Source organism: Zootoca vivipara, chromosome 6 (assembly GCF_963506605.1).
Source record: "Zootoca vivipara chromosome 6, rZooViv1.1, whole genome shotgun sequence".
Classification (NCBI taxonomy): Eukaryota; Metazoa; Chordata; class Lepidosauria; order Squamata; family Lacertidae; genus Zootoca; species Zootoca vivipara.
In genome coordinates, this window is record NC_083281.1 from 21,837,859 (window position 1) to 21,855,048 (window position 17,190).

Here is a 17,190-nt window from a genome sequence, read left to right on the forward strand (position 1 = left end):
CTCTGCTGCCTGTCCTGAGCCCTCGTCCCTTTCTTCCAGAAAGACTTTTTGCTCCAACCTGGTCCTCCCCAGGAATGTGAAGACAAGGCCCTCCATTGATGAAGTTGAGGGGGGGAAGGATGAGTATTTTGCCCAGGGTGAAGGGAACGGGGAGCAGAAAGTGAGGGTGCTTTGGGGAATTAGACTCAGTATAATCAATGAATAAAATTTTCCTATAAAAATAGAGACATCAAACAAATGGGGTAGGTTTTGTTTTCTTTCCTTTGCTTTAAACTCTTAAGAATCTGGCTACTGATGGAGAGGGACCAGCAGTTGGGGCTCCTAATAATCTTTGCGTTCAGCTGCCTGGCAGACTCTTCGCTTCCTTGCCAGTGCCCAGGCTGGCCTCTGCCACCCCTTCCGGCTTGCTGGCTGTTGCCCCTGCCGTCCGCTCTGTCTGCAGCCGCTTGTAATTCTGCACCTGGCTCTCTATCGCCTCCAAGCTGTCGGGGCTGAAATCGCAGCCTTCGTTCTCCGAGCTGCATTCGCTTAGGTCTGTGATCTCCAACTCTGAATCGGAGCCAGGGTCCTCTTTGGCTCCTCGCCCCCCTGAAGGGCTCTGGGCCCTGGGACCCAGCAGCTCCTTCTCACGCTCGACGGCCGCATTCCCAGCGCCACGGAGGGGCAGGGTCATGCCATGGGGAGGGAGACAGAGGCGAGGGACAGAGCTGCCCCCCAGGGCTGCAGCCCGCTCTGTGCTATCTCCCGGCAGTAGTGAAATGGGTGCTGGAAGCTGGGCTAATGATCCAGACAGGGGGTTGGGGTAGAAGTGGGGGGAGTACAGGGAGGCGGGCAGTTTGGAGCTGTTCAGGGGGAAAGAGCTGGACAGGTAAGGGTTGAAATTCCAGGGGTAATCTGGGAAGGAAGCGTTCCTGCCATACGGAGTCAGCAAACTGGGGGGCTTTGTATAGCCAGCAACACCTGTGGGGGAGAAGGGGGGGAAAAGAGGTGTGAGCAACCAGTCCATGCTGGAGAGGCTTTAGATTTGCTGGAATCCCAATTCATTGTCGTGATATTTTCATATTACTATTTTGGTGTGAATCATAGCAATATGGAAAGAGAGGCAATCACCTTTATGGGGAGTTCTTTAAAAGGCAACAAAATGAACAAGCAGCAAAAATAATAATTAGGGATTCCTACCTTGAAAGCATAGCCTTCCCAGATTTATTATTATTATTATTATTATTATTATTGAATGGTAGAGAGAGGATAAACAGCTTGCTCTCACCTGACCCCAGAAAAGGGAAGGTTGCATCCAGTCTGAGCTTCTCTGTCTCAGTTTGCCGTTCAAAGAGTGAGGTGCGGGTGGCCGGGTCCCCCAAACGGGGGCTGGAGAAGAGACTTTGCAGGGTCTAGGGGGAAGAGAAAATGGAATGAATGAGCTACACAGATGCATGGGCTCAAATGGTCAGTGGCTGATCTCGCTGCCTCCTGATCTGACCATCCTGGCCCTGTGGGCTGAAAATATTTTTAAAAAGGAGAAGGTGGGGTAGAAATGGCCACTCTGCATATGCTCCTTGGCACTATTCCAGCACAACGTTCTGACATCAGAGGCCCAGCTCACGACTCTGAGCTTAAACACGTGCTCTGAAGGGGAGCAAACGGGAGGATACACCCTCAACAGATACCCTCTTAAAAAACAGACGTGGTTCCCTCTTTCCTGCACCATACCTCAGGGGTCAGAGGGGCACAATCTGTCCCAGGGTTGCTCCCATTGAAAGGGTTCTGAGCCAGCAGAAACGGGGAGTTGGCAGCCATGTCCAAGAGAGGGTAATTCACCAGGACCACTTTGCTGAAGTTGAACTTGTAGGTGAAGCGTTTGCCCTTGGTCTTGTGCAAAATTCGTTTGTTGTAATAGTACCTGGCAGGGAAAGAAGCAAGGGGCCAGGTGAGCCAGCAGCGAGCAGGATGGCTACAAATCCCCAGGGGGCTAAAGTGTCATTGTGGGATGTGCAAAACTGAGGTCGCAGCTGCTCACCAGAACCAGGAGAGTCTACTTTACACAAGGGCCTGCAAATATTCTGTGGTTAAAACAAAGACTAGTCCAGTGAATAGATAGCCAGGCCAAATCAAAAGCCAGTGAAAAATTACGTGGTTGTTTTTCATACAATGGAATAATTTGTTTCACCAAGACTGGAGAAATCCGGGTTCAAATACCCACTTAGCCATTATACCCACTAAGGAACAATTTGCAAGCCACCATCTCTCAGTCTAACCTATGTCTCAGACTCAGTATTGTTGTAGGGATAAAACAGGCAAAGAAACAGGTGCATAACCTTGAGCTCCTTGGATATTATTATTATTATTATTATTATTATTATTATTATTATTAGCAGTATTATAAGTACAGTATTAGTTTTCTTATTAGCCAGGGGGCGGGGAGGGAAAAGCAAGAGCTGCGTTTTGCAGAGAGTGAAATCACAAACCCAGTTAACTGAAAGGCCTGCTCAGCATCTGCAACCAGCAAGAAGAGCTCCTGATATTTTGCCAAATATGGCTTCACACACACACACACACGCACACACACACACGTCGATCTCTGCAGCCATGAGGACTAGAAACTTGCAGTTTTAAAAGGAGAAGAAGAATAAATCTTAAGAATTTCAGGAAGCTGGATTCTGCACCACCCAATTCAAAATTCCACACTATGTGTTGCAGTTGTGAAGCAATGTATGGCATCACCCAACATGTGGAACGAAGGGGGAATAAAAGGGAGAAGACGTTTTTTATTCCAATTAGTCAAACATGAGGCAGAGCATGAAAGGGTTTGGTGTTGTGCCAGCCTTCGCGTTCAGTAGGAAACATGGATCCCAACAACTAAATAGTGGTAACCAGGACTGTGTGCAGTCAATGCAAAAATGAAATAATAAAAATAAAAATAATCCTCTAAGCAATCTGAATTCTGCACCACAAAATGATGAATTCTGCAATGTGTAGAAATTATGTAAACAGAACACACGTGTGCTGTTTCACTTTTCTATGACTCGCAGTGTTGCTTAATTTTTCTGCTAAGGTAAAGGTAAAGGGACCCCTGACCATTAGGTCCAGTCGTGACCGACTCTGGGGTTGCACGCTCATCTCGCATTATTGGCCGAGGGAGCCGGCGTATAGCTTCCAGGTCATGTGGCCAGCATGACAAAGCCGCTTCTGGCAAACCAGAGCAGCACATGGAAATGCCGTTTACCTTCCCGCTGTAGCAGTTCCTATTTATCTACTTGCATTTTGACGTGCTTTCGAACTGCTAGGTTGGCAGGAGCTGGGACCAAGCAACGGGAGCTCACACCGTCACAGGGATTCGAACCGCCGACCTTCTGATCAGCAAGCCCTAGGCTCAGTGGTTTAACCACAGCACCACCTGGGTCCCTGACAATTTTTCTGCTAGTGCTGGTCAAAAGGAGGATGAGGATTAGCGCATGGTGTTATAGAACATTGCTGTGGAGTTGGTGGAAAATCCATTGAAGAACAGCTGAGCTTCAGGACCATCTACACAGAGGTTGATTTATTATGCAAAAAATAAATAAATTGTCCTTTCAAAAGAACCCGAGGTGCATCACCTTCCAAGATTTCAAACACCCTCTCCAAAATACAAGATAAGTTTTAATATATATTTTTAAATGAAAAACTGTACTATATTAAATCACATCACAAATGCTCCTTGGCGCCAACTTGCGACATTGTGCCCTGACTTAGGAATCAGCGCCCTCTGCAGGCAACACCAAATTTCACCCCCTTAGTGGCCTATTAGGGGAAATTGGACTGGGCACCACTTCCAAGCAAAGAGCGCCCCCTAGTGAGTCATAACATGTCATCCAGCTCTATGCTGGCAATAAATCTCGTAGCCTTTAAACTGGTGCCCTGGGGAGGGAGCCTGGGTTATCAAGGAGTCTTCAGCATTTATTTACTGGGCAGAGCAGAGACGAATTCCCGGGCTCAGTTAATAGGAAGCGTCAATAGCACTTAGCTCCTCATAAATATTAATTAGGGAGGTGGAATCTCAAGTGGCCAGAGAGGTGCAGTTAATTAATAAGCAATAACAAATATCACTGTCGATCAATTACACAGAGAGGCTACTGGGAGAGGATGGTAGCAAAGCTCTTGTGGGTTTTAGCGGTGTTTAGGAGAGGTAGGCGAAGGAACAGGGAATAAAAAGCACCCCTTCACATCTCAAGAATTTGATAAAGTCCTGGGAGTAACGTAAGGAACAGGGTATGTTGCATGACTGCATGTGAAACCAGTATTACACATAGCAAAAAATACTTATAAAGTGCAATCCTATACATCTCTACTCAGAAGTAAGTCACGTAGTTTTCAATGGGGCTTACTTCCAGGTAGGTATGTGTTGAAACTGCATCCTTAGTCCAGTTGTCTATGTTGCAGAAATCTAACTGATGGATCATATCAGTTTTAACTGATTAATCAGCTGATGGATTAAGTTTGCCAGTGAGCAAACTAATAGTACTTTCTTTGTTTCTAAATGATATATGTGTGTGTCTTTCGTAAGCATCCCTTTCCTGCACGGGGAGAATGCCTCTTTTTATAGATGATGGTTTGCGACCAGCAGTTTATATCAGCTGTTATTTTGAAAACTGAAAAATAACTTCCAAAAAAAATAAAATAAAGATGTTGCCGAATTAATCAGGGCACGTTCCTCTGTGTGTGTGTGTGTGTGTGTGTGTGTGTTAGAACTTAGTATTAATATAGGGCATTTCAAGACAACCGCAGCTCTGTTATCTCAGTTCCCCTTACCACAGACCTGAAAGGCAGGCCTGTATTATCCTGTCCACATCACAGATGTGAGGCTGAGTGATGGTGCCATTTTGGTTGGCATCTGTCCGGAGACAACAGAGGAGTGTGCCTTTGGCCACCCAGTGAGATTATGGCTGAGGTGGGATTTGAACAAACGACTCACTCCCTCCTTCTTGCCCACTGCCTGACATACCCATCACATTACTGGCAATGCTGAAAGCCACTGCATGCAGAAGGTTGCCTTCTGTACCCTCTGAGCAGGATTACAAGCTCTGCTTCAGTCAGGCAGGTATGGCGGAGTGTTCAACTTTTTAAAGTAATCAAATGGAAGGAAAAAACACACACACACACACTCTCTCCTAAAATCCCTTCAGTTTCACAGTGGGCGTGCTATGTGGCACTACTCTCAGTGAAACTTGGTTGAACACAGCCCAATATCTTTTAAGGATTAGATTTCCTACTTCATGCATAATCATGCACAGGTAGGGGGCATCCTCTCACCATTCTTTAATTAACCCACTCTGTGAAAAACGGGAGATTAACTAAAGCATGTTAAGAGGCAACAAATCCACTTTAATTTTGCTCGTGTGCTTTTTCACACACCCTTTAATGGGTTCCTTTTACACCAGGGCTGTAGACAGACTGGGAGAAATCAAATAGCTCTGTAATTCTTCTAAGGTCCAACTTGGGCAACCTGGAGATTTCTGTCACTGAAGAAGGAGGAGATATAGAAAGACAATCCCACCAGACTCTCCATCTCAAGTTATGGCCAGCCCCTCCACCTCCTCTAGAGAAATGGGCCATGAATGGTGCAATTGGCTTACTGGGTCTGTTAAATTCATACATTTAATTGAAACCATCTCCTTTCTTCGAAATCTCCAAAGCAGCAAGACGTGCAACTGTTTCTTTAGGCCATGTATGACTCCTTAAATTTAATCAATAACCAATCAGTTAGTTATAAAATTAATCAGTTTCAAACTTTTTAACCAATGGTAACTCTAGTGGTTTTATTTAAAGGACTCGGGGAAGTTCCCCCACCTGGCCCCCACTCAAATGCCTGCCCTGATTGAACATTATTGCACTATAAGTATGAAGGAATAAAGAAATATAAAAACATAAATTCACGCTGGGAGTTGTTTTCCAAAGCAGTTGGGAGAACTAGACGGGTTTCAAAAAACCCGTTCAACCAGAATAGGCCGCAATGCGGCAGGGCAGGTCTAGAGGGCGCTGTGCTGCTACAGCGCAGAAGCCTGCGGATCCTGCTGCCCAAGAGGCGCTGTCCCGGAGCGAAAGTGCTGAAACTGGCCGGTTCCGGCGCCGTAGGGCGTCCCAGTTCCTCCCAGTCCCCACCCAGTACCTCACCTCAAGGCCCTGCTCAGCTTGTCGTAGTTCATATGGGGCTTGCATTTACGGATTCCCCACAGCCTGGCCACCTCGTCCGGGTCCTTGATGACAAACTCCCCGTAGTCCCCTTGCCAGGCGATGACGTTCTGGTATTCTTCTTTTTGCAGAAGCTCCAGGATGAAATGCCACAGCTGGATCTGGCGTGAGCCGGGGCTTGACTCTGGCTTGTAGGCCCAGTCTGGGAAGGCGAACCCTGCAGGGGAGAGGTGGAAAGAATAAACCGGCTAGAAGGGGGGAGGGGCTGCTCTAGACAAGCCGGAGGATCACTTATGTTTCTAGAGATCATAAGGTTGCTGGATCTCTCTCTCTCTCTTCCCCCCCCCCTACACCTTTGGAGCAGGTACGCAGGTACTTGCGTGCTGGGGGCTCACGAATTCTGGAACCTCGTAAAGCATAGGAGCCAACTCCTAGGGGCCAATGGGTCTTCTGCCCCCCCAATAAAATATTTGAGGAGGCCGCATAGCTGTAAAGTTTTCCCTTTTCTCGTGAGGAAGCCTATTCAGCATAAGGGAATTTCCCTTTTAAAATGGGAGGCCGCCCCGCCCCCAACTTGATGGGCATTGCCATTCAAATGAAGTGCGTGCACTGTGTCACATGATCGATTTTGAGGGGCGGGGCTTACCTGGGCCCTCCAATATTTTATTCAAGTTGGCACCCCTGTCGAGAAAAGCAGCAGGACCTAGCACTCTCTGGCGTAAGCCCCATACCTATCTGTGTGGATGCAAAAAGAGGCTGCCTGTGTCCCGGAACATGGCAGCCCCCCCCCCCCGCAGCATGCAAAGGAAAGGGGGTTAAATGTCCAAAATGCAGCGACCTCTTAGGAAACTGATGCATTGCGGCGCTGTCACCTGATTTAAAAGTCAATTGATTAAATGAGCTTTGGTTGATTAATTGATTAGTCACTAGCTAAATCTACGCATGCTTGTGTACGAGTAAAAAAAAAAATCATTCTGAAACCAAATGTGCATTGCCTTTGGGGGGGGTTGCTCATATATTTTTATTTATTTCATAAAATAAGAAGGGAAAAAACTTCAAAACAGATTTAAAATAGGGGGGAGAACTTGAGGGTGGCAAAGGGATGGAATGGCATTGTGAGTAACTGATTTAACTGTAGACTTCCCCCTGTCCTTTCAGAGGCAGCAATTGCACACATTTATTTGGAACTAAATCCTGTTGAGACCTGTGGGACTTGCTTCTGACTAATCATGGACAGATTCAGGTTGTCAGTTTCTCAGATTTTAGCACTAATTGTCTCTCTCTCTCTCTCTCTGTGTGTGTGTGTGTGTGTGTGTGTGTTAGAACAAAGAGGTCTAGAAGCTTGTTCTGGTTTGAAATGAAAAGTGAAGGTTGTCATCTTTTTACAGAACAGCTGCTTGTTGGGGGGGGTGGGGTCAGAGGGCATTCCACTGTTTCTAGTGCTGTTTATTCATTTACTCAGCTTCTATCCCTCTCTTCATCAATGTATGATCCCAGGGTGAGTTAACGGATAAAATAAAGCTTCAGTGAAATGCATGAGCACTAAAATATAACTAAACAACCAATTAAAACCCTAATTTATATATTAACAGAGCAACATAATTATTACAAATTTTTATCTGGTTGATTCAAATCCCTGTGAAGGTTCCTGCTGAAGCCTGGATAAAGACTTGTGTCTTCAGCTTATGCTGAAAAGTCAACAGTGTCGGTACCAGAGTGACCACGAAGAGGAGGGCATTCCACAATCAGGAGAAGGTGCTGCCACCAAAAAGGCCCTCTCTTGTGCTGACACTACATGTCTCATTCAGCCACAGGGCCACGAGAAGTGCCTCCCCTAAAGCTCTTAAAACGCAGCCTGAATGGTTTAGGGTCATATTGTTTTGTTGAGATAAAGTGCTCTAAACACTTGCTTGGGACTAAGTCAACTGAACTCTGAGGGACTTATTTTTCATTAAATTGCATGGATCAGGCTGTGATAGCAACTTATGCTAAGAATATCATCGGTTAAAAATGGCCACGGTTAATTAATTAATTAATTTCATTTCACATGTGTCTCAAGGCAATATATGAACCCACCTCAAAAACTGCTAAAAATAGTTTTTAAGACAGTGCAAAAAAACCAACTGAAGATTGGTTTAAAAACAATACGAAATGAACACCTTACGTAAGAAGTCCTGAGTCTATAAAAGTTGATGTCAGCTTGGCTGTGAATTTTTTTGCAGTACTGTATGTATATTAAGTTACAGTGCAGATTAATTCCAGGGGGTTGCTGTGTTTGTGATGGTAAAAGTATGGCACTGCAAGGATTAAATGGATTCTTGTACGAGTGTTTGTGGGATGCAGCCAGTTTGTCCAATATATGAACAGGTATCCTCAGATGGCAGACATAGACGAAGGGCAAAAAATAGTATACAGTGATCCCCTCGCTAAAAAAAAAAAAAAAAAGCCAGTGATATTTCATTGCCACAGTAAATTTGTTAGTCTAAGGTGCCACTGCACCTTGTATTGTTTTCATATGGATTTAAAAAGTTGCTATACCATACAAAGTAGTATTCCTGAAAAGTTTTTTTTAAAAAAAGATATCCTTTGATATGGGACATTCCTAAAAATCAAGTGAAATTGGTAGTGAATTTGAAATGGTTCGGTTAAAACTGGTTCCAATTAAAGCTAGAAATATTTTTGTATAAGTCAGGGGTAAATCTTTGTACATAATCTTCATGATTAAGACCCCAATCATTGTGTTTATTATTGAATTTGGAATGGTTGGGTTGCCTTTTCATACTATCTTTCTGGGTTTTATTAAAACTTCCCTATTCTGTCAGCAATGAGTATTTTTCATATGGTATTTCTCCTGCATGAAACTGCTGAATGTTCACTTATCAAGAGGTTCAGCTCTGTCACTTGTGGCCTGAATAGAGATAATGGTTTTCTATCCCACTGCATGTATTAATTAGCATAGCAGTGCAGGGATGCTTGTTTTAGAATCAACATGGGTTTGTGAACAGCCACTATAATTATTTCACATACATTTAAGCATTAGCACAATTATCACAGTCTGTATTCATGCATTTCATTTCCCACTGCTTTCATTGCCAACATTTGTTTTCTCCACACATTCTGGTGAGTATACGTGTGCCATCTTAGGAAATCTCTAGTCTATGAAAGCTTGTGCCAGAATAATTAGTTTGTGCTTGAGGTGCATAAGACTCCATATTGTTATTTTACTGCATGCAGATGTTGACATTACTTTCCCATAGATGTCAAATATATTTGATCTCTTTTTGTTGGCCCGCCCCTTCACCTCTTCTTTTTTAGTGACTGTGCCTATTTACAATATTTTACTTTTAGTGTCTAACTCTACACCACATGAACATTCATGCGGAGATCGTTGCATGCAGGCACATGCCAAATAAACACAAATGTTTGTGCACATGGCAAGACCTTTGCTAGTGCGTTTCCTCTTACACTACTTATAAAATGTTCCCTGTGTCCTCGGAGACCTCTCCCTTGAAGTTGAGATGCTCTCCGCCTTGTAGTTATTTCCACTTTCAGATCTTAATTCCGCAGTGGGCTTGAATAACAACCTGACACTGTGTTTAAAAGCAGGCATCTCCAAGGAGCAGGGATAGCCAGCTCAGTCACCTCCACCCCGACTAATTAATCATGGCTAAAAGCTGAGCTCTCTCTGCAGCTCAGGAGGGAACGGACTTCAAGCGGAAGGTGCTGAGGGACACACTCTGGCCTCTTCTGTGCAAGAGAGGTCAGGCCGGCCTCTTCAGATCTGTGCCTCTATCTATGAATCTATCATTAACAGGCCTAATGAACTGCTGATCAATGCCTTGATTTTCAGTTACACAGAGCACCTTTGGCACCCCTGCAGTAAATTACATTCACTCTCCCGAAGGCCTCTCGGATGCCAGGGCCCTCAAAGTGTGAGATCAGCCTCTCAACAGAGGTGCAAATACTTTGCTGGGAAGTCCTGGGCACTATTGATGCCTCTCAAAGTGCAAAGGGGATACCTGTCACATTCCTCTCCCCCTTGCATTAATTGAAGGCATGAGGCACCAAGGGCAAAGCACTCTTGGCCAATGGGATTGTAGCAGGACTGTAATGTAATGCCCACAGAGTTTCTACAACATCAGCTCTAAAATATGTGCGGTTTACCTGCAGGCCCACACCCTGGAATATTAAGGTGTTGGTAAACCCTAGGATAAAGCAGTGGTCTGTCCGTGTCCAGTAGCCTTCAAATATGAACACTACTTAACTTGCTCAGTGCTTTATTTTGACGAAGCAAATTTTAATTTATCACAAAGGTAGAATAAGTACCACATGGTTGTCCGTCCACTTTATACTGGGAGACTGGAGAAGGAATATTAGCTCTTCATTCTCCCTACACAGTTTTCCTTTTATTTTTCTATAAGAAAAACAGCTAGCAGCCTAAACAGATAGACAGTTTTGTCTCAAAGGTTCGGTTCAAGTCACTCAAGGAGATTTGGGGAGGCTTCCCAGTTTCCATTTCCCATCTTGAACATGGGAATGTTTTCCTTGGGGTTTTTGAAATAGCAAGACAGGTGTGTGTGGGTGTGTGTATTATTACTATTATAGCATGGGAGGCTGAAAGAAATTTGCTTTTCATTTGTACAGCCTGGTATTGGCACTTCCTGCTCTATTTGCACAGCAGCAAGAGTGGATTCACCATGGTTCTAACTACTTCACAGAGCAGAAACTAAGCCTGATGGAGACCTTGCTGTCGCTGTCACCGCTGGATGATCTTGTTCCCAAAGCACATTTGCAGCAATGGTGCAGAGTAACAAACCATATAGGCTTGGGGTGTGTACCCCAATAATCCTACACAGTGTGCAAGAGCTCCTCAGCAGCAGACAGCTTCACACAGAAAAGTTTCCTTGGCATTCAAAAACCCCTATTGTAGGTGGAAATTCTGCACCAACCACTCCCACTACTTTTTGAAAGGGACGCACCAGCTCACAACTCCCCCAGGAACAAGACCCGATCAGTAGGAGGGGGTTACTTAGTGGTGAATGAATGACACTTTGTACATGCTCAAAGGCCAATTGTTTACACTTTTTAAGGAGACTACAACCTATTAATCGCCCCCCCTCTTTTATTTTTACGACCGCTTAGTAAATTACAGCTTTTGCCAAAATGACATGGAGTGCCTGGATTTAGATTGGCAGGAACAGGAATAAGTTTGCTCAGTCCAGACACCTCGAAAGGGCACATGTGTACCGGCCAGTTAAGTCAAAATGAGCCTTGATTAAAATTGGAGGAACCTCTGGGTCTCCTAGTTCTGGCTGGCTGGCTCTTTGGTCTCTCCCCAGGCCATGCCTCTCACTGGCCTTGCAGCACACTTCCCGGAGTCCCTTTGACTGGTTAAAATGTGTCCTTGATTATGCCTCTTGCTTGCTTCAGTGGAAGGTGGAGAGATGTGGTTATACTGTAGTACTGCAGAAACCTCAGGCCTGTGTGTTGCTGAAATGTAGCCTACTTTTTACGAAGGGTCACATTCCAAACTCTGCTCACCTTTTCCTCTGGCCCCAACAACCCCTGGCAAGTGGCTCCACCCACCCCTTAGAAATTTGCCTATTGTGGAAATGTGGGCCCCCAGGCTGAATAAACTTCCATGCCATGGATTTAAACTCTTTCAGGTAGTTCACCCTTGCAAACAAATGGACCAGCAAGCTAGGCATGTGATACACAACCACAGAGAGGTTAAGGAAAATACAACTCTACTGCTGTTGTTAGAGTGCTGGGCCTGGCAATGTGACTGACTGTTAAATTGCCATGCATTGACGCTGCAAAAATAGGTGAAATTGCTCCCCTTTTTCAAGGAAGAGCCAGGTGGTGTAGTTAATGTGTTGGATTCACAACGGGAAGAACTGGGTTCAAAAGCTACATAGCTGTGATGCTCACAGGGTCACCGCTAGCCTACCTCTCGGGGTTGTTGTGAATCTTAAATAGGGGCCTGGGGAAACCTGCATACGTTGCCGGAAGAAGGTGAAATGTGAATGCAGAAAAAATACATACAGTAAGACTTTTCCTCCCCCACCAACACCAGACTGCTAAGATTCTTCCTTTGACTGTCCTGCCATGGTTTTAGCCTCAGTGTACGTATGGGGAAAAATAGAATCAGCTGGCTAATGAAACATGCAAGGCTTCTGTCCTCAGAGGCCCAGCATGGAAAAGAGTGCCCTGCGGTTAAAACCAGCTCCTTTGATTGTCACTATTGCCCCCCAGCCTTCAGCTTGGAGCTACAAACTCCACAGCAGTCTAGACCCTTGGGGGAGATTTTGCTGTGAGAGAGGGGGAGGGTGCAGTTATTAGCTGTGTGAAATGAGTGGGTATGATATTGTGTGTTTGTTTGTTTGTTTCTAACTGGGAGAGGATGAACATAGAAGCCATGATAGCTGTGTCTCATACAGTGCATATTGCTGGATTTGCATTTATTCATTGGATGGTCTCTATACTGGATCCATCTGCAAAAAAACCCTCCTCTTCAGATTCTAATGTTTTATATTTACCAGATATCCACTGACTATTCAGATATTTGCGAGTGAACTGCTGAATATTTTACATATGATAATGTATCTTCCCTTCCTTTCTTCAGTCCCCTGTTTTCTGGTGGTTTCTTTTTATTATTCACAGCTTCACTCACTTTTTTTTTAATTCTTCATTTTTAATTTCTTTTGTTGCTATGAATTCATTGAATGAAAGTTAGGCATACATTTTAAAAACAAATAACTTCATTTTCCCCCATGTTGCATGCAATGGTGTGTAGCATTTGATAGTTGACATGCAATAGTATGTAGTTCTTTTTTACATTTGACATCTGACAGTATCAAAACAATCAAGAGATATCAACAGGTCTAAAGCCCTTGAGATAATGGTTTCTCCTTCAATGTCGAATTGGAATTCTGAAAATGAAATTTTTGCATGCCGAATTTTGATAGTGAGAGAACAGCAGATTTCAAATATTTGTGAATGTTGATTTCAGTGTTATTGTATATGTCAGCAGCAGTAATGTGTAGCATTCTTTTGTACAATAGCAATAGTATGTATGTTCATAGGTATCAAATCAGACTAGGTTTGATGTTGGGCATGCAATAAATAATGGACCGAACACTTCACCTTGTCTATGCAGGAACTAGTGAAGGAGAGAAAGAAATTCTGCACTTGCTCAGAGGTCCCCTATCATCTACATACTGTGTGGCTAGCATTAAAAACCGACCAAATGGCACACCCATTTCTACTATCCGAAAGGAGCAGACTGCACCAGAACATTTTGCCAAGTTCTATTAAAATGAATGGGAAACAGAACAGTGGTATCCATTATTTTCTTTTCAGTGTGTCCATGTCGCAAAGAATAACTTAGCTCAGCGTTTCCCAAAATTTCTTTTGAGCCATTTGTCACCAGGTCCTTTAAATTGTTTTTACCTGCACGCTAATCAAACTAATAATACAGAAGAACACTGTGTCTCTCAGGATTTGGGAAAGACAACATCTCAAACAGTGCCATCTGTGTGAGTTTGTAGGTGGGTATGGTGGTGATTAAATTTGCTTTGAGTTCTTGGGTACATCCCCAACCTGATGAAGGTGCATAGCACTGTGGTGGGCCATCTTAAGCTTCTTGGGGGGGGGGGAATAGGTGAGGTATAAATGCAATAAAAATAAATAAATACGGCACAATAAAAAGCAGGAAGTAAGGCAAAGGAGAAAAATGTTGGTTCTAGTTGTATCTTCTTATTTAAAAACTGAGGTAGCTCAGTTGGTTAGAGCCCAGTGGTGATAGTCCCAAGGTCACAGAGTAATAGAATAATAGAATTGTGGAGTTGGAAGGTACCCCAAGGGTCATCTAGTCCAACCCCCTGCGATGCAGGAATCAAGGTTTGATCCCCGTATGGGACAGCTGCATTTTCCTGCATTGCAGGGGGTCAGACTCACTAGATGATCCTCAGGGTCCCTTCCAACTCTACAATTCTACAAGTCCTTTCCAACTCTGCAGATTCTACTATTTCCCATTTTGGGGGGGGGGCAGCATTGGCCGGGTGAGATCATCCTGGGTGTTTATAGGAACTGGAAGATTGAGATATAAATCTCAACATAAAGAAACATAAACTTTTTAAAGTGGTGGGGTCTCACCTGGAAAAATGCTGGGCCGGTTTGGTCTATGGCCGGAGGATCTACCCTGAAATTAACACCCGCTACTGGGGTGTGTGTGTGTGTGTGTGTGTGTGTGTGTGTGTAAAGTGAATTCAATTTTACCTGGAGTCCAGAGAGCAGGAACCGGCGAGGTGAGCAGCAGGTCCGAGACGCAGTTACAGTCCATGGCGCGAGAAGATTACACCTGCAGAGGCGGAGAAGGGGAGGAGGGTCGTGAGATTGGATGGGTGGATTGGGAAGAGGAAGCACAAACAACAGGAGGGTTTGTACCGTTTGAGAGAGACAACTGGATGAATGCATTAGAACAGCGAGGAAACGAGTTCAAAAGAAATGGGGTGGGGTAGTGGGGAAGTGGTTGTGGGTTTTTTTCAGGAGACAGTGGAGGAGATAAAGTTCTGCCAAGCTTCTCGCGGCGCTCCCAGAGGGCGACGGGCCTCTTGCTGCATTCGAAGGACTACGGGCACGGACTAAGGCCGAAGCCGCCAGCCAGCCCAACCCTCAATGCCGACCCCAGAGCCATCCGAGCTCCATTCCCTACGCCCGCCGGTGCGCAAAAAGCTCAATAGCGCAGCTCTGCGCGAAGAGGGAGAAAGAGCCCCGCGCCTTGGACCCGCTGAACCCGCGAATTATTCGCCTCTCTTTTGGTGTGCCTGCCGCTGTATTCCCCTAGAAGTTTGGCCCTCTCCACAAGCCGCTTTTCAGTTGAAGTACTCGGAAGTAAGCCGGACTCACGCGTTACTAATTGTGGATCTGTTCCTCTGGAATGTGGGAACGGTCGAATGGCATTTCCTTCCAATTAAACTTGTTGGCTTCAAGGGCTTTGCTGCGAGTTGGGCTGCTGGTGTTATGTCGGCCTGGGCAGTTGCGTCTGCGTCACGTGCATTAAGGAACGCTGTGTGCCTGTGGTTGTGTGAACACGTCCCCAGAGCGTGTGCACATTTAAATAAACGGTGCTGCCTTGCACATATACCTCTGCGTGACCCTGTGTGTGTGTGTGTGTGTGTACTTGTGTAGATCCATTTGGCCCTTGGGTGTTGGTTTCCATAGAATTATTATTTCTTAAATCTGTATACAGTACTGTATTACTTATTAAATGAGAGGGAGGGCTGGTCGCCGCCATCAACTGCTTCTTTGGCGCCATCTCGCATGCCGAGAAGCCTCGGCCCAGTTGTATAGCTCCCCACAAGTCTACCCCCAAAATATCCGCAGCAGCCCACCCAACAAAGCGAGTATTGAGGGCGGGGACGGTAAAGTTTATTTTCCTAACCTGCACATTATCATTCTACCCAACCCCTTTCAACCGAAGAGCCACAGGGAAAGAGAGAGGGCAACAGGTAGCCGTCCAGTGTTGAGTTGGTGGCGCTCATTCAATTAGAACAAAAAAAAAAAAACAGACCGCGATCCTAAACACAGCTCCTTGAAAGTTCGTCCCATGCTGCATTTGATGGAACTTTCTTCCCCCAAAGCAGGCATAGGATCGAGACCTAGCACCAAGCCCCCTCAGTGCCCGAGAAGGGCTCCTCTTTAATTGGAGAGGGGACAAGGACCCTCCCGGCTTCTTCACACACACTAATATTGCACACCCTTGGGAGTGCAGCCTTGCACGAGGGCAGGGCAGCTTCCGCAGAATACTCACCTGCTTCCTCCACGCTAGCTAGCAGAATAGAGTTTGTTGGGCCCAACCGCCCTCTTAGGAATCTGCCTTATCCCTTGGCCCAGTTAGCTCAGCACTGCCTACACTGACCGGCAAAAGCTCCCCAGGCTTTATTTCTATCTGTAGATACCTACCGTAGGACCGAACCAGGGGCCTTTCTGCGTGCCGAAGCACGACCTCATGGCAGCTCTTTCGCTTGCCTCTCCCCAAAAATCACACTCAGAATGTCCGATTCTCCCCGCCAAAACTTTAGATTCACAACAGCAATAATAATTAACAGCAAATGTATTCATTCCATCAGCGCGCTTTACACCGTAGCAAGCCGGGAAGCTAAAAGAAAGAGGAACTGGAAAAGGACAAGTCTCTGCCCGCAAGGAACTTACAAACTACGAAGGAAGGAGGAGGAAAGGGAAAGAAAAGGCAGCAGAATAACCGAGAAAGGGTCTATACTTACGGTTTTCCCGCATGTAGATGCATATTCCTATTAAGTTGCATTAGCTTCCCACCCCCACCCCACCCCGCCCTTTCTTGTCCCCTGCTTCCTTCCTCCCCCCGGTTGTCCCGTTTGCGCCCCACAACGGTTTAAAGCCCATCCTTACCTCTTTCCCGCGCCACGCGTCCATCCGAGGGATTTTTTGGGGGTGCCCAGAGAGGGGGCAGCGTCCTCCCTGGTTCTTCAAGAAGCATCGTTAAGGATTCCGCCAACCCCCCCTCGCCCCAACTCAGCCACCCTCCCCCCCAACTCAGCCGGCTTATTTGGCGGCTGAAACGCGCCTCCTCCCCCTCGCTCGCCCCCACCCGCACTCCCCCTCCAGCCACCCCGGGGCCGAGCGCGCGGCTGGCCGGGCTGTCAGATAATTACCGCGGCGGCGGAGGAGCCGGTGCCCTGGGCGACTCCGCTCGGCGCCTGGCGAGTGACACGCGGCCCGGAGAGCCGCATCATTTATGGATTCGCCCCCCGGACACGAAAGAAGGAGAGGAAGAGAAGGAGAGGGGGGGAGGGACGCGCACCTGTCTTCCTCGCCTGCCCCTTACACGCTCGTTCCTTCTTCCCTTCCGTCCCTTGCACATTCCCCTTTTCCGCACCGCTCTTTTTCTCTCCCTTCTTCTCCCCGCTCCGTCCTTCTTCTCTTAACTTCTCTCCCGCTTCCCTCCCCGTGAGCCCTTCATTGTCCTCCCTTATTCCTTTCACA

General features: G+C 46.1%; 1 protein-coding gene across 1 annotated transcript; it reads right to left on the reverse strand.

The window, feature by feature from the left end:
• Positions 1-337: 337 nt before the first annotated feature.
• Positions 338-16,937, reverse strand: ERFL (ETS repressor factor like). The gene is made up of 5 exons (XM_060275261.1): positions 16,860-16,937; positions 6,148-6,413; positions 1,711-1,900; positions 1,268-1,391; positions 338-960 (listed from the first exon to the last, which is right to left on the reverse strand). Exons 1-5 carry the CDS (start codon positions 16,935-16,937, stop codon positions 338-340), a joined length of 1,281 nt encoding a protein of 426 aa, XP_060131244.1.
• Between the last annotated feature and the right edge of the window lie 253 nt (positions 16,938-17,190).